Source organism: Vanessa atalanta, chromosome Z (assembly GCF_905147765.1).
Source record: "Vanessa atalanta chromosome Z, ilVanAtal1.2, whole genome shotgun sequence".
Lineage (NCBI taxonomy): Eukaryota > Metazoa > Arthropoda > Insecta > Lepidoptera > Nymphalidae > Vanessa > Vanessa atalanta.
This window is the reverse complement of record NC_061902.1, coordinates 13,690,594-13,711,882: the sequence shown is the minus strand read 5'-3', so window position 1 is coordinate 13,711,882 and position 21,289 is coordinate 13,690,594. Positions and strand designations below refer to the sequence as shown.

The window sequence follows — 21,289 nt, the reverse complement described above, 5'->3', positions numbered from 1 at the left end:
TTCATAAAACATGTAAATTCATAAGGAAGCCACAAGAATGTATAAAAGGCAATATTGCTATGTCCGAATTCTTGCAAACAATCCTGAATAAACAAAATATTTAGAATGTAACTTCTAAAATTTTTAAAATAACTTATCTACAAAGATGTCTGAAAAGTTTAAACATTAGACAAATAAGACATTTATCTATTACTAAAGCTGGCTTGTCTAGACCATTCGTCAATTAAATAAGTTGCACTACCTCTGTAGCCTAGTGGCTAGGTATAAGCAATGGCCTAGGTTCAAGTGCCAGATCGAGCACACTCAATAGCAATCCGGAGTTGAAGCCATGTGCTCTTCCAAGGCTCGGAAAACAAGTAAAGCCATCGGCTCTGCGCTTGAACTCTTTTTGATCATGTTGGATATGCCATCCCATCAGTTTCCTTGTCTTTGCTAATAATCTTGTGCACTATACTACCATTGTAATTTAAAACATAGTAACTTTAATCTTTTATAAAAATGCCTGTCCTTGTAACTTAAAACAGTTATGAGGACAATTTAATATTTCTTGCATACTTCGCTATGATTGGCAGCTGTGGTCAAAATTGGTCAGGAGCACTTCGTCATCATGAAATAAAATTACTCAAAACAAATAAAGTTTTGTATTATTATCATACATTTGTAGTAATTAGGATATCCAATTTAGAAGAAGCCATAATCATAGTTTATCATCGGAATATTGCTTTTTTGATGATTGTTAAATTTCGTTGAAATGCCATGAAATAAAAACTTACTGCATTTGGGTGTTGGAAATATAGTTGTATATTATCTAAAGGAACATATTTTTCTGATACATGACAGTCGATGAAAAGAAATCTGGAGTTATGCAAACCTGTCTTATACCGTTTCTCTAGCTACTAAGGTTAAAACAATTGTGTACATGATTTAAAATACCTTCATAGTCAGGTTAGCCTCTCTTCTAATGATGCTGACATGATGCCACTGGGTATCATTGAGATAAGTGCCTTTTGACGAGGATAGTTCACTTTCACCAGCACCAAGATTTATATGAAGTTTTAATCTACCACTTTCCAGTCGAATCTAAAAGTGTACATCTAATTATATCATCACACTATCATTTGTATATTCATTTCTTGTTATTATTCTCAAGTGTTATTATTATTTTTATTTTTTAAATTCTTATATAGCACAATTTTATTATTTTTATTTAAATTAAAACTTTTTAGTGATTCACGCTATTAATCATTATAAGATTAGGATTTTTCATTTATTATTCTTATATATCAATCAGATTTTCGGAATTACAAACGAAAATAAATTTACTTATAAATATGAATTAAATTCAGGAAGATTAAAAAATTAATTTACACACCATACAATAATCTGTTTTGCCAGCAGCAAGTAGTAAAAGGGCGTCAGATAAATGAGTACGAAATCTAAAGCTTATATCCGTGACTCCCTTTGCTTCTTGAAGCGGGTACGATATGTAACTCGCACCATAGAACGACGCTAAAAATAAACAAGCATTTTAACGTCTGTTTATTTACAAATACCTTTTAAAATTAAATTGTTATGTTTAGAATACTTTACACTGCTTTATAATATTAATTAACGATATTATATTAAGATATTTCTCTTTACCTTTATCGTAGGCCAGTCCAAAGGAAACAAGACACAATATAAACAAAAGTTCCATTTTAAAAAAAAAGCACTCAGTACACCAAAAACCTTAATATTTATTGTTGAAATAAATACGCGTTAAACATTATTGTTATCCTAAGCACTCTTGTGTTTATTTTTACCGATCTCGAGACAAAAAAATATCGAGACATCTTTAAAAATCACCGGAGGATATTGCAGGTGTGGCGTCTATTTGAAAATACAAACTATTTTTGAAAAATCTGTTCCGAAAGCACTACACTTTTTATAAAATTGTTTTAATTTTTAGTAAAAATTTCTAGTTCTTTCCAAAAAAAAAACAAAATATAATTTAAAACTAAAATTGCCGTCCTCACGTCAACGATACTAACATGGCCGCAAGCTGACAAGGAGTAGCTAGGTATACTGCGACAGACGACTACTGCGTCTACTTGTGCTTGACGCTTTTGCATAATACAGATTATAGAGAATTGAGAAACTTTAGGTAGCGGAGATTCTGTTCGATGAACGCATATAAAGCTAACTCTGCACTAGAGTTTTGTTATAATTTATCACTTCAATGACCATGAAATACAATGTAGATTGCTAATATCAATATATTTTAATATTATCATAACAAAATATTTAATGTATTGAATAATTTGTAATTTCTAATACATTATAAAGAAAAGCTATAACATATTCGTAGTTAAATACTAATGAAACAAAATGAATATATTAAATGTTTTTAATTTTTATGTATACGATGTATATTTTCCAATAAAGGTTTTACATAGTTCTTTTAGCCATTGAATACCACACTATAAGAAATGGTGCCCATAGCCCTATACCAAATAATAGTGAACATACCACGGTCAATGTATATCTGAAAAAATATTTAATAAGGTTTATTTAATATTTTAACAATTTTAATTATAAAAAGTATTATATAACATCGAAGAAAATACAATTATGGATTGTAATATTAGTATATATTTCTTACACATCTATCTATCTACTTATAGCTAGCTAGCTATATGCAATTTGGAGTACCTATATGTAGATAATTTTGGAAATGTAGAAAATAAATTTCAGTACTATACCTGCTACGGACTTTAAAAGGTAAATTGTCGAAGGGCTGTGTTGGCTCATCGCAGTGGTAAAACCTCCTGTCTTTTATATTAATACAATTCGCCTTGTCTAAAATACTTTTTGGACGTATAGTGCCGAAAAGATAGCACATTCGTCGTATGTTGAACATTCTAGGACCTTTAAAGCAATATATTGCCTTGCTATGCCTCGCTAATGTCATATGATAGTTGATTTTGTTTCTAAATTTTTTAAATATTTTTTTATGTCAAAATTTTACATTTCGTAATTTAATTTATGGACCATATACAGAAAAGGTTTTAATTTACTTAATATTGTTATAATTGATTTTTATTTATAAATATAAACCGCTTTGACTTTTAAACCTTACCACACCATTTCGATCGCAAGATCAATATAAAAAACATATTTTTATTTTAGCCTGATAGCATATTATTCATAATATAATCAATTATATAATTTTAAAATTAATAATACGAAAAATAATTAAGTTTTACCAGTCAAAATTTACATGTAAAAAGAATTATAGCAGTGTATGATAAAAATTAAATGCGACCTCTAGTGTAAGTGTGATAAAATTGAACGGCAAGTGAGTTTTGAACAGTTAGCTTGATATATGAGTTGAGAATATAGATGGCGTTATTACAGCCCAACTTGTTAGGTCCAGTCTATGTATGATGATGACAAAAAAATAATGTAGATGTCACCCGTAGCATTTATTTACAATATTATTATTTGTTTCCTACATTGATTTATAGTTTTCTAGAACAAAGTCGAAATTATAACGATTTTGAAATTACTTAAATTATACTCACCTCCTACTCTCTATTGACAGATGTTGCTTAATTTTAATCATTTAATATTTTATTTTCTTAGAAGACTTCATAAAGATAATGTTGTTAATTTGGCACATTTTTATATATTTAGTTATTATTTAGAAATATCGGTATAATATAAACTGCAACTAAGTTGTGTAATCCTGGTTTTAATGATATATATTATTTTACACACAATTTTAACATACATTACCTCAATATCATTGTTAGTATAGACTAGTCGTGACTAAGAAAAGCTCAGGTCCATACAATTACCTAAATATGTAATAATGTGTAGGAACATTGGTACCACACTAAAAGTGTAACTTTTAAATAATATTCATGGATCAAACTTTGATTAAGGATTGTGTTATATTTTTTGACTTCTCAAAAATACTTGTAGTGGTTTTCTACTTGGACCGAGTGTTCATTTCTACTATCAGGCCATTAATATAGTTTTTATAAATATTTTTAAGGGAAAATAATGTTTTAATGAATGAGACGTAACTCTTTCACACAAAAATTCAATGTCTTATTCCCTAGTACAGCCATTGTTTTTTCCATTGTGTAACTGATGTTTGTCGTGCTGTTTTATGGTTTATTCAATAATATAACAGATCTACCGCCCAACTAGTTGATATAACGAAATTCTGATAATATGTTGTATGTGTTACAATTAGCGTGTGACAAAGTATTTTGTTTATTAATAAGAATGACCGGTGCTGTTTTTTTTTGAGGGAAGCCTAGTAATTTATATTATTTGTAGTACTGTAGTTACAGCCATTGTAGTTTTAATGAAAAAGGTTTTATAAAGTGTGTGATACAGATCGTCACTAATAATTTGTCTTTATTTGGAAAGTATTGTGCATATGACATATGACTAATAAATAAGATTTTAATTTTCGAACATGAACGTGAAAAATATAAAGTTTCAGATTCCAGTATTCCTATTTGTATAGTATGTAACATGTTCCCATGCGTGATGGTACATCTTTTGTGAGATCCAACCACATATTTTATTCATTAGGTACCTATTAGTAATATTAATTGTTATTATTTATTCGTATTATTTGTTTTAAAGATAAAGAAATGCACGTTCATATATAGTTAGCTTAAGATAAATATGCTTATAAAACCCAATTACCAGCTACCTACAGTTCGCTTAACAAAAGTGCAGTCAAAACTATATATCCCAAAAATATTGTCACGTAGGCGAAGCCAAAGATATAAGTTTGCTATAAATAACAAAGTGAAATAATAAAGTTCGACACGTGGCGAGTTCAGTCGGAACAGATTCAGACGCGCTTTTATTGCCTAAGCCGTTAATCAAAGTGGAAGGATTGGATGCTTTCGTCTTGCTGGACGTTAAAATCCTGTGATTATATTTGATATCTATCTAAATGTAATAAAAGTGTTTTTGTAACGTTTTTATAAATCGAGTATTAAGCATATTGAGGTGACATTTACTTAAAAGTTTACGGGCTGCTTAGGATTGCAAAGGTTGCAGGTTCGATCCACTTCTAGTTCAAACTTTAAAATTATATCGAAAAATATACATTATATCATGACAATATCATAAAATATATATGTCTATCGATACAAAAAAAGTTTAGGTATCTGTTAAAATTATTAGTGAATGCTATAAGTTGAACATAGAAAAACTAGTTGGATAAAATTTAAGAGGAACTTTTAAGTATATTTAACTTGATATAACCATATTTCTTGTTTATTCAAGCATGTACAGCTAGTGTTGCTATGTTTATTATCATTAAGAAAAAAAAGGTAAGCACTATACGATAAGACTTCAAAGTATTAATAAGAGGTAATTCTAATAAAGAACTAGGCGACTTTTCATTTGTTTTATTCATTTCCAAATACAATAACATCTATACAATGGTACTACGACTAAATGGATTCGTTATTCCGACACATGCATTAAAATAAATTAAATAATAAAAAAAATATTAATAAATTATTTATTGTGTAAATAAATCTTTTTAAAAATAAAAATCACCGGTATTTTACGTATTAAATCACAAGTAAGGTAACTAAACGTTATTATTAATTATATTTAATTAAACATTTTATTTAAATACTTATAGAGAAATTTATTAGTAAATATTAATTACAAAGACAAATGTTATAATTGTCAAAAAACTATAAATAATACAAACATTCATCAAAAAAATTACATTAAATTTAACACAGTCGTTAAACATACAAGGAAATAATTAGTGACCAGTTAAAAGAAAATATTTTTTTAGATAAAACAAATACCAGAAATTAAATAAATTATTTGTAAGCATTTAATAAAAAAAAAGCAACGAAAGAAAAAATAAATAATTCAAAATATACAACAGAAAATAATTTCCATTTAATTATTATATATTCTACATTTTATCGATAATAATACGATTGCACTTTTAAAATAATATCTACTTTATATACAATCCCTTGGAGAAATATTCCATTGAGAAAAATTTGCGCACCTTCCTTCTGTTCATTAACACGCAATCTGCACACGCAAAGAATTGAATAGTTGCAATTCTACACAACTTAGCTTTTGACCCTCTATTACATGCAATAAGGGAATTTCAAAGAGGGAAAAATGTAAAATTCTCACGAAGTATTGCAATGTATACATTTTCAATATTACACTACCCAATATTTTAGACGAAAAGTTTTATTATAATAATATTCATATTATGTAGAATTTTGATAGATGTTTTTATTATAAAAATCATACGTCATACATTGGATTTCTTAAAATATTGACACGAAAACATGTAGAAAAATAAACTTAATTTTATTGCCAATTTAAAAATTATTCCATTGTGGTGCATATTTTAATAATACTGACGGGTATAAACACATTTAACAACTATCGATTAAAACTTGTTAATACTGCCTTTATAGATATCGTAGTCAACATAAATAGTAGATAAGGAATACTTAATACCGGCAAAAATATTACAAGATTTAAAGTGTAATCAATCTTAAAGCAAAATCTGTTACTAAGTTTACTGGATTTAGTACACCATTGTACTTCATCGACATTCAGGAATTATTTAAATTATAAATTGCTTATTTCATCTTGTTACACTACAACTTATTATAAATTTATACAGATTAATACTGAGATAACTATCACCATTTAACTGCTTCTATGATTATTTCTGATTAAAAAAGACAGCGTTACCATAAATTATTGTTCATTTGTTAATCAGTCGACATAATATATAAGATGGAACGGCGGTGCCGATAAAGTTTTGAGAATTCCTGAAAGTTCCTCAAATTGTAATCTCTGTGGCGTCTATTACAAAATTTTAACTTTTGACCTAAGTGAGAGACTAACTTTTGCATTCATGAAATAATCCCACCCTGCGTTTCGAATTTTGCTTAAGCGACCATAGCAATTTACTTACGATGAGCACTACCTTTTCTCAAAACTTTCCCTTTTCAGGAATTCTCCAGCTTTTCCTTGCTGCCACCGTTCCGGTAAATACGGCTTGTTGAACTGACTTTTGGACTTTAATTATTTTAGTATTATTATATTCGTTGAGTATTTTTGACATATTTTTTAGTATTTCATCCCTTAGCCTTTTTGAATTTGAACGATGCCTTGATTCATGAGCAATAAATTAATAAATATCGATGGAATTAATTATTATTAAACCAGGGAATTGTTATCGATTATATTATAAAAAATTTAAATGTAATTTCGATTGCAAAGTTTAAAAAATGCAATATTGCTTTACATTTTAGGAGTCCTTATATTTGATAAGGTTATACGATGAATAAAATTTTTAATACTTGATATCCTAAATAAACAATATAGTTCTACTTATTTAATGAGTATCTATTATTTACATTCTTTGATAAAAGACTAGTCACACTCCACGTGTACGTTCGTGTTAAGATGTCAATTAATTAATAAATAAATTTAAAATTACATAGCAATCAATCCAAAATGGCATTTTTATTTACCCTGAGATTCATTTAGAGTATACGGTTTATAAATAAAATATCATTGGCGTTTTTTTTACTACAATATGCTGGCTTAGTTTGTCTAAGTAAAACTAATTGATTAAAAAAAACACGATAAATCTAATTTGAAATCTCAGTTCCCACTATTAGGCCGTTTCGTATGGTACATTTCTCAAGCCGTCTCAATTCTTGGGTCGAATTGTATTTTATGTTATATACTTTTATATAATACGATACAGTTATACCTACTAAAGTAAAAAGAATAGTTTACAGTATCGATGGTAAGTTCGAGTCAAACAATGTCATATGTCGTGTCATGGTTATAGTAGGCCGGTCATGCGTAGTGCGGGTAGGAGCCCAGGTGTGACGTCACGTGGGGAGGAGCCATGGAGTGGGGGGAATAGAGGTTGCCTCCTCCTCCACCCCAGTTGCTCCACGAAGCTGACGGGAATATTGAAGCTGAAACAAAGTTTGCTAACCTAAGTTAATACAAGTTGCAGTGACATTAAAGTCTCACTAACTCAATATTTTAAGTAGATTACTATTCTATTGTCCAATGTATATATATGTATATTGGACATATATATATATTCTATTGTTAAATTATTTAATGTTAAAAACATAAACTAGTATGGATTTCGTAACAATTTATATAGTGAAACATTAAATAATATATATGCAATAAAATCGCCGAGTCAATCCTTCGCATTATTCGCACAGCACTTTGTCACAAAGATTATAAAATGATTCATTTTATATTACGACAACTATCTGTAGAAACTTCAAGGGTATCTCTTGATTTATATACAAAATGGTACAAAATACAATAGCTAATTTTAAAACAAAATACTTAATGAATAAAAAAATCAACGCAGACCATTGGATGAAAATAAATCGTATTTAAACCAGCAAGTGCCAGCAGACAGATTGCGAAAATGAATGTATATTCCATTAAGTCAAGAGCGTGAAGCGGGCCGTGGCGTTGACATCCAACTTCGAGCAGCGAGTCAATATTTGCTCACCAAGTGTACATTAGTATTCGATGCAGATTACACTTTGCTGCGATTGAAGGGTGCATGATATTAGCTAATACAGAACTATTTATACAACTCCTAGAATTGAATTCCTTTTTGAAGTGGTAGGTATGGTAGGGTTTACCGTGGTAAAAGGGAAACTGGTAATAAAATTATTCGAAATTCGTTTGTGTTGTTGCTGTTTAGACCTAATATATATAATAAGAAATATAATTTAATACCAAACTTGCCTCGTGGAATAAGTCTCAACGTTTTTCGTTAAGAAAAGTATTTTACGTTAGCGGTATATTTACGTACTAATTTGAGCGAGAAATCAATAATTCCAGTAGATATTGGTTATGCGTTGTCATCAATCATTGTTTTAGTTAAGAGCTTTGTATATAAAAAAGGAAATATATAACTTTTACGTTTCATCAAGTGATTTTAAACATTTTACAAACTTTGTGGCATTTTATTTTAAATTATAATCGCAGCGCAATGCATTGTTTACACAGTCATTAACTGGAATAATTTAATTACCTGTCGATGTTGGCATAGCTGCGTGTGGAGCCATGAAAGACGAAAGCTTGGCCGAGTGGTGATACGAGCTCATAAATAAATCGCTCTGGTATTTATAAGCTGGATCGCTGGCAGCCGGTTGCGTGGCCGCAGCGAGGCCTTGGAAATCGAACTTGTATGCATATCGTTTACCATGGACCTTCGTCATAATATTCTTGTCGTAGTAGTATCTGTACAAATGGGGTAATTATTAGATGTGAAAATTAACAAACTAACAAATAAAATAAATAGTAACAATAAATATAAATCGCTAAATGTTCGCTCAGCAAAATGGGTACCCATAACATCGCAAGGCGGCGCAGTTATTAGCGTGTGCCTATGTCCGAACTGATCATAACGATCCGGAAATGTTCGTGTTTTACCTCAAAGCACGGCTAAGCTTATCGTAGTTCATATTCGGCTTCGATTTACGTTCTCCCCATCTCCTGGCCACTTCGTCCGGGTCTGTTAGCTTGAACTCTCCATTCGTACCCTCCCAAGTAATGCAACCTGCATTACTGGAGTCACTTAACAGCTCTAAAAGGAACTGCCATAGTTGTATTTGTCCGGATCCTGCAATGAAGACAACTTTTAAATTGTTGTTAGATATATTTTACGAGACAATATCCAATTTTGTTTCAATACTAAATAGTGTCTTATTAAAAATAAGGGAAATTCTGCTTCTAAATATGCATGAGTATATTATTTTATATTTAATAGCAATCAAATGTAGCAAACCTATCATTATAGTCTCATAAAGCGGGTTGTTACGCCACACCCGGTTTCTCTTTTTACATAAAATGGTTCCCTGAATCGTTTTGACGTAGAGGTGAAATTATGACAGCCAACATATAATTTATCTTTTGCTTGTATTTATTATAGATACTGAAAGAGTGATTTATATCTCTACCCACAATTGAGTTCCATAATGGTTAATTGGTTTTCGTATATAAAAATAGCTATTGTAAATTTTTAAAACTATACACCATTTAAAAAAAACTTATTTTTGCGCAAATAAAATTAAAATACGAATGCTACGTTATTCTAAAAACTTCATTTTTCTAGTTGAAGTCGTTTTAATTTTTTTAAATATGATAAATTATTATATTATATAAAACATTGAAAATTCATCTAAACTATATGAACCTACAGGATGTATCTAAAGGTATAATGTGCAGGGTCGTTCCCACATGTTGCGATATTGGGCGGCTGTGTTACGATCACGCACGACTTGAGCCGAATGCACTCAACTGGAAATGAGTACCGTTGACAAAATAATAAATATATCCGTTCTAATTATTATTCATTGATTTTTGTACCTTACTCGTACACGTGGAATACATTTTTTATTGTTTAATAAATATCAACTGTTTATCTACAAAATGTTTCTCATTATTATATGTCTATATTGTGTAAGTGGTTGCAATGGGTAGCAAGAACAATTGCTTTTTTTTTGCAACATTTTGCTGACCCTACCCTCTAGCGAAATGGCCGGCTCACACGAGCGTGGCATCCCAGTGATTTATACTCAATCGATTATGTAGAAGTCAAAACGTTTGCGCTCGCCTCTCGCCTCGCTGGAAGAGCTTGAGGCATTGTCTGTTATGCCTCATCAATTTTACGACTCGCAATTATTAATCGTCGATCGATACAAAGGTCCACATCAAAACATTAAGTAGGAATAATATATTAGACGAATAAAAATAATTTCATTTTTATCTTATTAATTTAGCGTAGAAAGGTTTGATTGCCTTAGTTTTATCTGAATATCTAAAGCAATAATTAATAAATACAGATTATATTTTAATTAATTTAATTTTTATAAAAAATTATGTTATTGCCCGGCAAATTTAATATTAATTTTTCATATTATTAATACATCTAGACATCTAGTCTACGAGAGTGAAAATGTCATTTTTAGCATAGTCTAACAGAGAGTTATATTTAAACCTATACTATTATATCTGAATTAACTGTATGAATGAATGGCATATGATTGAACGAAATGAATGACGCTCGATCCGATTCTGAAAGATTGAAAAATGAAGCGTTGTAATGCTTCTATTGTACTTCAAATAATATACCTAATTATCGTACTTTTAAATATGTAAGTATTATATATTTTTGTGGCTTGATAAGGCACAGAATATTTCGCCAATGACACGTACCAGTCTTGAACATAATAATTACCATATCACTGTTTGATGATTGACGTTTATCGTTAGTTTTCGAGTTCGTTTTTTATTGCAGCCCCAATGATATACATATTTGTAGGTATTTGGTTTCGGTCACAGGTGAACTGAGGGCGTGTGAAAGTTTCGTTATTACATAGGGCCGCCACGTGCCACAATTGTCTCACGAACACCGCGCGTGCCCATGATATTATAATGTAACGTAATTATATACTTTGATTTAAAGGTGTAACTTTGGTTGAGGTAATTTATTTTAATTTGTAATGTTGTTTTAATTTTATTTCACGTGTATTAGGGTTATTTAATCGATTTTTGTTTTTTGCTAATTTACTAAATTTTGTTCTGTTTGTATGTGGTTTTACTTTGCTTTTTTGTAGGCATGTAAGGATTACGATTTAAGAATTATAAGCTTATTTGTATGGTATCGTTATTCACCATGTAAATATTACGGGAGAACTTAAGTTAAAATATACAATTTAAGCTAGATATATTTAAAAAAACAATATTTATCGCGTATTACATAACATTATTTTATATAAGTATTTAATAAGTATGATCAGGTTGAGATATCCAAAATCTGTATAAAATGATTAAAATTCAATGTTGGACAATTGAAATAACCCTAGGCATCGTTAATATTATGACCCTACAACGAGCGCTGTTAACATTTTGACTTTCCAACAAAAGGGTCGATCGTATACAGATAATATACGTAATATACACAATTTCATGACCTCCGCGTTCCCACGTGAAATAAAGTGGCTGTTATCAACGCCATCTAGTAACACTTGCGTGTAACGTCAAATTTTATATTCTACCCACCTGCATTGCTCCGCGATAACACCCGTTAAATTTGAATTATATGTTCATGTTTTTTAAACACATGATGAGTACGTGCGTTTTTTTCATTGCCAGGTTGGCAGGTGCCAGATAGTTGCGGAGTTAGCGCTTTGTGTGGTGAGATTCGAGTTTCTTTTTAGGGAATAGCCCTGCTGTTTATTTTTATTATATATATTATACGTAAATAAAACTGCTGTATAATATATTTATACTTATATCTTGGTAAAATATTTACGGTAGAATAAAGAAACATTAATTATAAAGGCTCGTTTGATAGTGCCAAGACCCAACTACTATAATTCTTATTAGTATAAATGCATTTCTAGCTACATATATCCTTGACCTACCGTCGTAGTTCGTGACGTAATCTTCATGTTATATATATTATATATATGACCTTTAAAATACGAAAATAATAGAATTTTATTTCAAATACCTGAATTTGCTAGGCGACTGCTTGTAGGACCAAACATTTGGTAAGGATCTGTAAGAAAAAAATGCAATTAAGTAATAAATAATACAAACAAAAATCACAGTATTAAACGAACCGATAGCAAAACCCGGGAAACGACTGTCAAACTAATTGTCACGGTTATTGCTCGAACGGTACTCTGATGATGAGTAGACGGTTACTTGATTTGATACACTGCCATCTATAAGCAAACTACAACGAAGTGGTAGGGCTTTGTGAAGGTCGTCAGAGAAGGTACATCAGATATTCTACCGGCAGACAGCAATATTTAGTTTTGTTACGATCTGGCTTGAAGGTGAGTGAGATAATGTAACTACAGACTTTGGACATAAAATCTTAGCTCCTAAGATCGGTGGCGCATTTTGAATTAAAGGAATGGTTAATATTTCTTACAGCATTTTCATGAAAAAGTACATATCTGTATATGCCAATTAATTAATTTAAGATATTTCAATCGATGTCGAAGTATATTAATCTAAAGCTAGAAGCTAAGATTCTTGATATATCTTTGTAATAGGATATAGTCTACCCGGACCGTAGCCAATGCTGCCCATACAGGTACTGTTTTAAAAAAAAGTTGTCGTATTGTATTTTTTACTTTCAAAATATGTATAACTGTAATATAAAATATTTTAACTTAATTTTATTGTATACAGTAATTGCTTTTATAATGAATATTTGTAAAATGATGATTTTTATTTTTCCTTATTTACATCTGATATTTTAAATAGAGGAATGTAAAAAAATATTGTATGTTGATTTTTTTATTTTTGGGCACATGCGTAATCCTTTGCGTAACATGAATCTCTCACTTATTTTAAAATTGAATAGAAATTAGAAATATTTCTGAAACAAAATTGAAACCTAAGTAAGGTCGTCTGTTTAAATTCAAGTTAATTATTACACTAAGATAATGTAATTTGATTTTGCTTTGACGTAAATAACCTTTTTAAGACCATTTTATTTTCCATCGCCAAAATCTATCACGAAATAAGACGTTCGATTACGGATCTATTTAGAGAACGCAAAGTTATAAGTCGTAGCGGTACTAATATAACAGTTTTAAATATCTAAGAAAACACGACAATCCAATCTTTTATAATATAGACTTTATCAGTTAGTGAAGGTATTTTCCTCGCATAGGCCATAAAGATAGCTGTAGTCATGACAACGGGTCAACAACAATACCAAAAAAAAAAAAACAGATACAGTACATAGATTGCATTTAAAATAGGCTTAATGAAACCTACGTGCAGCCCTCAGAATTAGCATAGATAATGTTGGCTACCGATTGTAAGGTCGACTGATAGTACATTATCTGCATTTTAAATTGTATTTATATAGTATTAAGGATCAAAATAGTTAAACGTAAAAAAAAACCAATCCAGTTTTCGGAATTAATTTCCCCCAATTAGAATAAACATTTTAAAGTCTCGATAGTCAGTTTTTTTAAATCCAAGCTGTAAAATGTATACAACTTAGTACACTCACGTGCATTGTAATGATAACTACTTTTTTGCTCTACCGTTTGGTAGATGGAATCGGATTGGTAAAGATTTGAACAGGTGATATTGTTTAATAAAAGCTTATTAAAATATTTCTACATCAATTATTTTATTAAATTATATACTGATATTTAGTATATAAAAGTCCCTTTTGTCTAGAAATTTTCGGTATTTACCCAAAATTCTAAAAATGGTATTGTTTACAGTCCTGTCTGTGTGAATTGATTTAAAGCCGTTGGTTCTACGGCTGAAATTTTTTTGGTCGTGTCAAACTTTCCGTACCATCTGATTATGAGAAGCGCCCTCACGTGCGCTCTATACTACGGTAGAGTACGGAGAATATATATGCGTCTCTTATATGTCTTTTGAAAATGGATGTCGTGGTTGAATTCCACCATAAGAATCGTTATTTTTAGTTAAATGTAACATCTTGGGCAATATCGGCTTTACAATGTGATTGTACAATTAAACTAGAAACGAATTAAATTTGGATTGAATAGACAAAAATTAAAAGTTTTGCCGTCTTCATTGATTTCATAGTGTAGATTTTCGTTGCTTCAATTTGTTAGAAAATATGTTCAGACGAGACGGTTCAAGTCGCAGTGTATTTGACCATTGATTTTTCACACCCGTGTGAACACCATTTTACGAATCTTATGATCAATAAGGTGTAAAATCAATAAGGTGTATAGTATAGTTTATGAAAAAAAAAACATGCATTGTTTTTTATTTATTCTCGATGGTAAGGACCTTTATCATTTTATATAAAAAATAGATGCATTCACATATTTTGATATATATATATATATAATATTTATCGAAATCACATATTGCATTCAATTTTAACTTTTATTTGTACAAGAATATTGTATTGTCATTGTCATCAATAAATCTGAAGTTTAGATTGCGAAGCTGCACGGCAGTGAAATGTAGTCACATTCAAGAATAGTAAATAAAAATGAAAGAAAAAATGCAGCGAATACATTATTAGCTAATGAATTTCACGCTTGTCACGTTAATAGTCTTCATTTAAAGCATGTAAACGTGCTAAGCACGGCTATTTAAGTATTTATATAGTAATATTTATATAGTAATTATGTAGTAATAAATATTCATAAATTTACGAAATCCTTCAAAACACGTCGTAAAATTTTATATATATTGGTTGTGTCTTTGACTATTTATGTGTCTGGAAATTCTGTCAAAGCTGAGAACGAGTCGCACTCTAGAGAAGTAGTATGACATTCGGCGAGTGTAAAGCGAAGCTGTCACTAGCACCAAGATAATAAAGTTTGCTTATTTGTTTTGTTCTTTTGTAGTGCGTTATAAAACGAAATAGGCGACTTTTGCGTAACTTTACTTATCGTTAAGTAATTTAAAAGAAGAATTTAATAATGTTGATATTTATTTGGTTGTTTTTTCTCTTTTTATAATGTTAAGCCACTTCCAAGTAATACTTCGAATGGTTATGTTCTGGTTTGAAGGGTAAGTGAGCCAATGTAACTATTTGGACAAGGGACATTACATCTTAGTTCTTAAGGTAGGTGGAGCATTAGTGACATGAGGAATCATTATGACATTAGTTCTGTAAATATTTATCATACAGTACTATTCGATATCCGGTTACAATATCAAAACACAATTTATTTTTCTTACCGATTGTAAAATTATAGAGACGTACTCATTAAAAACGTGAGTTTTAAAGTCGCATATGCGTCTGCAGCGTCTAGGAACTACTTTGACGGTAGAAGCGCAAAAAAAGATTTGTATAAAAATGGTTTCGTAGTTTAAACGAACCCAATATATATTAAGCATCCATACAAGATTTATTAAAAGTACATCCAGTGTCTACAAAAATATTTTAAATAACAAGATTTTAAGGAACTTATAACAATAAAAAGCATGTACTCGCTCGTTACTATTCATGGTACCCACTTCGTATAACCCGGCGCGACTATGCAAATTATTGCAATAATTCTCAAGTACTAGTCTTAATTCTGGTCAAATGGTACAAATAGCTACAAGCCAAATCGACCATAGTTACATATATATAATAGTCAAATTAGCTTGTACCTTAATTTAAGTGTTCCTCGCAATAGTTGCACATTGAATTTGAAACAAAAGCGTCCCCTAACTACTGTTCGCGGCTTTGTTAATATTATAATAAAGTAATTGTTAATGACACTCGTGTTACTGTTGGGCTATAAAGCAGGGAACTATGACGAATCAACCCCATGACTAATAGATTCGAATATGCCATAAATGACCCTTTGATTCGAGTTGCCAGCCAAGCGAAGAAAGTTTAACTGATATCAAGAAGAATTATTGAATAAAAAAAAAGTTGAATGAATAACAATATTTATTTGTTGTTGGAAACTACCTGTATTAAGATATTCACAGTTATCATATATAACATATTTTATTATTTTATTTTCGGGTATATTTAAGAAATTGAGTAATCCAAGTAATTATATATATAAATAGTAACTTTATTTTATGTAATTATACTAATTTCATGTTCAATTTAACTATATATAATTATATATAAGATATAATTTAATAGTACCTTTAAAATAAATCTTAAATTCTATTGCCAATGCATATTTTCTGGTCCAAAGAAATAGATATCCCAGTTCATACCACCTACCATATTTGTAGGAATATACCACTCGTAATAGAAATATTTGAATCGCTTCCGCGAGTGACAGTACGTTATGCGGGGTACACATATTTGGAAGGGAAAAGCTGTACTTCGAAATAAATCTATTTCGTATGCTGTTGCCCTCAATATTATGCACGTTGGTATTCTCGGTATAAGTAACCAACCCTGCAAAGAATAGCAATACGAGTTAATTAAATAAAAACAGCTTACAAGCTATGCATGTAATATGACTATAGTGATTATTGTTAGAAGTAGTTGTAGTTCGTTCGGGCACATAGTATGTATTGTCTTTAAAAGGCAATACATACTATGTACCCGAATACTGATATACTGGGTATTTATAGGACTAAATATGAAGCTTCACAAATCCCAGGTTTATCCCCTGTATATATATATTTTTTATATTTCGTATTTTTGTTCGTATGTAATGACTGAACCAAAAAAAAAGAGAATCGGTTGACAGAACGACAAAAGTTACTGAACTGTTTTGTATTTATGTTGATTTTGAAATTAAAGCAACCTTGACATTGAATTGAAGCGATATCATTGGCCGAGACCTTGAATAATATCTATTATATCATACCCATAATAGATTCACGAAAAAGGGTATTTTGAATGACAGTGAAATTGCTATCGAAACTTTGGAAGTAAAATTAAAGCGGATTTAATTTTAAGTGGAGCAGTTTTGTATTATATTTAAAGATGTATTAATCATGTTTTTATATTATATTCGAAGATGTATTTATAAATCATGTACTGTTTGTAGTTTATAAGTAATATAGCTGTCAAAAAGTCACATGAAATATGTCAATATTTGGTTTGTTTACTGTTACTAATTTTTCGGATGTAATTTGATTCAGATGTTATAAAAATAATTATACATTATACTACTTACTCTTATAATTATTTTCCCTAAAACTTCCATGTGGTCTTTATGTACATGAGCGTAGAACTTGATATCGTGACGCTTACAAACGCCAAAGGTATATTCACTATGTATCGTTTCTAAAAATAGGTAAGTTAAATTACGACGAAAATAGTAATTATTTTATGTGTTGGTAGCTGATGCAATAACAGAAAGGCCCAATGACGAAAATACGTAATGGCCTTAAATTAAGCCTTCAAACTGAAGCCTTATTTTCTTTAGCTTCTCTAGACTTCTTCGATTGATTTTCACACATATGTGTTATAAAAAAGAAAAAGTAATAGCCTGTAGTTTCCTGTTTGAGAAGAAGGTTAGGAGCTTACTCCGCCACACTGGTTGGAAGATAATGGATACATAGAAGATTTTCTTGCGCCACATGCAAGTTTTCTCTTGATGTTTGACCTTGACTGCAGAGTACGAAATTAATTTATTCACACAAATTAAGCACGTTACATTAAATGGTTTTGGTAATGCCTATCTATGTATTGGTAAACGTATACCATTTGTTAACAGGAGGTCCATGAGATCGTCTACCTTTTTAAAATACTATCCCATAATCAAAACCGAGATGGACCAGTGGTTAGAACGCGTTCATCATAACCGATGCAGGTTCAAACCCAGGCAAGCACCACTGAATTTTAATTTCAAGGGAAGCATCCTGACATCCTGCAGGTCTTCCTGCACGTATCCATCAAACCGCATTGGATTAGCGTGGTGGAGTAAGGTATAAAACCTTATCCTCAAAAGGAGAGGAGGCCTTAGACCAGCAATGGGATATTTATTGGATATACTTTAGCCTCTTATTCTTATTTAGATCACATCGTATGTAAATTCAGTTGTATACTATAATAAAATATATATAAGTACCTGGATCTGGCAGAGATCCTGTTAATGTTAAGTCAGACAGTGATGTGAAATATTTCCAGCAACAATTTTCATTAACTGTAAAATTTAATACATTTTTATATTATTGACTCAGAAATTACACAAAAAACAAAATACGTGTGACTTTTTAAATATTAAATCTGCTAGCCACCTTTCCACGGGGTCATGATTAAGACAGTTTTAATTTTTGTATATAATTACGATTATAATGATAACGATTATTTTATTCTTTAATTATTGTAACTATATAAAGTGTTAATAAACAATAAAGTCGATAAATTCAGATAAAACAGTCTTAAATATATTACCAACGATGAATAATATCGTGAGTTGTAAAATAACGGAGTGAGCCATTATTTCGCTGACAAGTCACTGTATACGAACACTGCATAGGAGGCAATGAGACTGGCAATCTTATTTGTTGTATTTATATATGATGTGTTACGTATGTGATTCATGAAATTCTTATTCGTATGATTGTAAAATATTATTATTCGCATCAATGACGTGTTTTATCTAGAGATTAATTTAAGAGCAAATTATGGCGTGTATAAATCTATAGCAATAAATGAAGTGATGTTTATTTATTCTTCTATAATTCAATAGACATAAAACATATATCAGATGCAGCGCCTTTCGGAGGCAGATTTTAGATTATTAGTACATGTAGTATTGTTTATATAATAGCTTTAGACGCGGCTCTACCCACGCTTATTGCATAAAACTTCACCCCAATTTTAAACGCCTCGAGAAGTGATTTTAAAAAGTAGCCAAAGTCCTTTATCAAATGTCACTAAAATCTGTTCTGTGGCTTAGTCGCGTAAGAGTAACAGACAGAGTTTTGCATTTATATTTCACCCTTAAATTATGATTTCCGTGATAATTCTCTCCACACTATCTCAATACTGAATTTCAACTAAATCGGTTAATCAGTTTAAGAGTAAAAAGGTCCCAGATTAAGTTACTTTCGTATTTATAATATTAGTATAGATATAATTCCAAACTATTTTAAGTGCATGTCCTTGTTATCGCTGTAGTGTTTAATAGCCTTATACCAATCGATTTCCTTTGAAATAACTCTCTGAAATAAAATACTTTTGATGATGATTTTTCAAGGATAAATTGAACTACCATCCGTTTGCAATGTACAAAATCTTTATTGGAAGAACAGATAGTAAAGCAAGAAGGGCAGTAATTACACGTTTATGTTGATATAATACAGTTATTTTTTTATATTCTCCCTAAAAATCAACAAATACTATCTGTACACTTCTTTATTGTTATTACTGTCTTATTGTTATTACTACGTAGATAATATTTTTACGGAATACTTAATTTGTTTTTTCTTTACAAAACAAACAACTTTAAAATAATGTCAAATATAGATTCACATGCATATTTACAGAACAATTTGCAATATTTAGATTTCAAGATGAGACAAATCTTTAACTCAAACGTGATTCCCTTAACGACATAAAAGCGTAGCTAAGACGTTAGGTTTTTGGGATTTCAGTACGTTCGTACCATTTTCTTCTTAAAAATCGGTTCGGAGAGACAGATGTAGTAAAGCTGAATCTGTATAATATTTATTATTCCTATTATTGATTAGCGGTTTTACTTGTCACGCACAACTTTGTCTTCATAATGGTAAATTGATATACCGAGTTTGAAGTAAATAAACAATATTTTCAAAATAAAATATTTGTTTCTGAAGGTTCTGTACTTTTAAAGATTACACTCTGATTACAAACAAATAAATTTCACCTAGTATATTATTTATCATTATTTCTGGTAGTGTTTTCTTAGCTCAGCACTTACGAACAATGAGATACGTTTAAATATTTGGTTAAAGTCAGGATATTAACAAAAAAATTATCGTAAACAAACAAACATACCGATAATTGTATCAGTTTATTGAACGAGCTTAGTTGACGTGATATTGGAATAGTTCGGATTGTGGTTGAATTTGAATAATCAACATTGAAAGTAATATAAATATAATGAATCAAGTTTTGTACTTATGTCCTATAATTCTTGTTGTGGTTTGTTTTGGTAAGGTCTTAATACTATTCATTTATAAATCTGTTAATTCTTTAACTTCTTTCAGAATTTTCATCAACAAAAGTCTTTTTTTTATTTACGTTCGGGTTTTTTATAGATTCATACTTTTCCTGTTATATAGAAATAATTATACATACATTGTAATAATATAATCTATTCTATTATTATTATTGCGAAAGTCACTCGGTCTGTTATTTCTTCACTTTTAAACCAGTGAACTGATTTAGAAGAAAGTTGGCCTGAAAATCAAAAGTCCCGAGGAAGGACATAGGGATTTATAATCCTCGAGAGGGTAAAGCCGCAGGCTCAGCTTGTAAAATGAAATTTATTTTTTAAATTGAATTTTAGTGTCGGATTGTGATACTTGGAAGGCGATACCAGCCAATCAAGCGATGTATGCTCTTCGTTCAGAAACAGAAGTAATACCAGACGAGGACTTACCGAAAGGTACTTTTTTCAACATTAAGTATTATTTTTTGTCTATGACAAGTTTAGGTGAAATTTTTGCTTTGGTTTACTGAACAGTGCCAGGCGGTCCGGACATTCTTAAGTTTTTATTTGAAGAGTACATTCAGACAAATTATTTATTGAAGTCAGTTTTTTTTTATAAATATAAAATACTAAAA

The 21,289-nt window shown here is 30.1% G+C and overlaps 2 protein-coding genes across 3 annotated transcripts in view; both read right to left on the bottom strand.

Moving 5' to 3' along the window:
* Window positions 1-2,001, bottom strand: part of LOC125075788 (chondroitin sulfate proteoglycan 4) — a 32,135-nt gene extending 30,134 nt beyond the window's left edge. Inside the window, exons 1-3 of the mRNA XM_047687548.1 lie at window positions 1,642-2,001; window positions 1,373-1,509; window positions 934-1,080 (exon numbers count right to left, since the gene is read on the bottom strand). Of these exons, the coding sequence (XP_047543504.1) occupies window positions 934-1,080; window positions 1,373-1,509; window positions 1,642-1,696 (339 nt within the window). The 5' untranslated portion in view covers window positions 1,697-2,001. The remainder of the gene's footprint in view (window positions 1-933; window positions 1,081-1,372; window positions 1,510-1,641) is intronic.
* A 4,381-nt stretch (window positions 2,002-6,382) lies between these two features.
* The window catches only part of LOC125076168 (DNA-binding protein D-ETS-3), a 74,796-nt gene continuing 59,889 nt past the window's right edge, over window positions 6,383-21,289 (bottom strand). The window contains exons 6-9 of one of the 2 annotated variants that reach the window (XM_047688159.1): window positions 12,590-12,637; window positions 9,505-9,694; window positions 9,104-9,312; window positions 6,383-8,009 (exon numbers count right to left, since the gene is read on the bottom strand). In XM_047688159.1, coding sequence (XP_047544115.1) covers window positions 7,885-8,009; window positions 9,104-9,312; window positions 9,505-9,694; window positions 12,590-12,637 — 572 coding nt within the window. In that variant the 3' untranslated portion in view covers window positions 6,383-7,884. The remainder of the gene's footprint in view (window positions 8,010-9,103; window positions 9,313-9,504; window positions 9,695-12,589; window positions 12,638-21,289) is intronic. The other variant, XM_047688160.1, reaches the window with a different exon arrangement.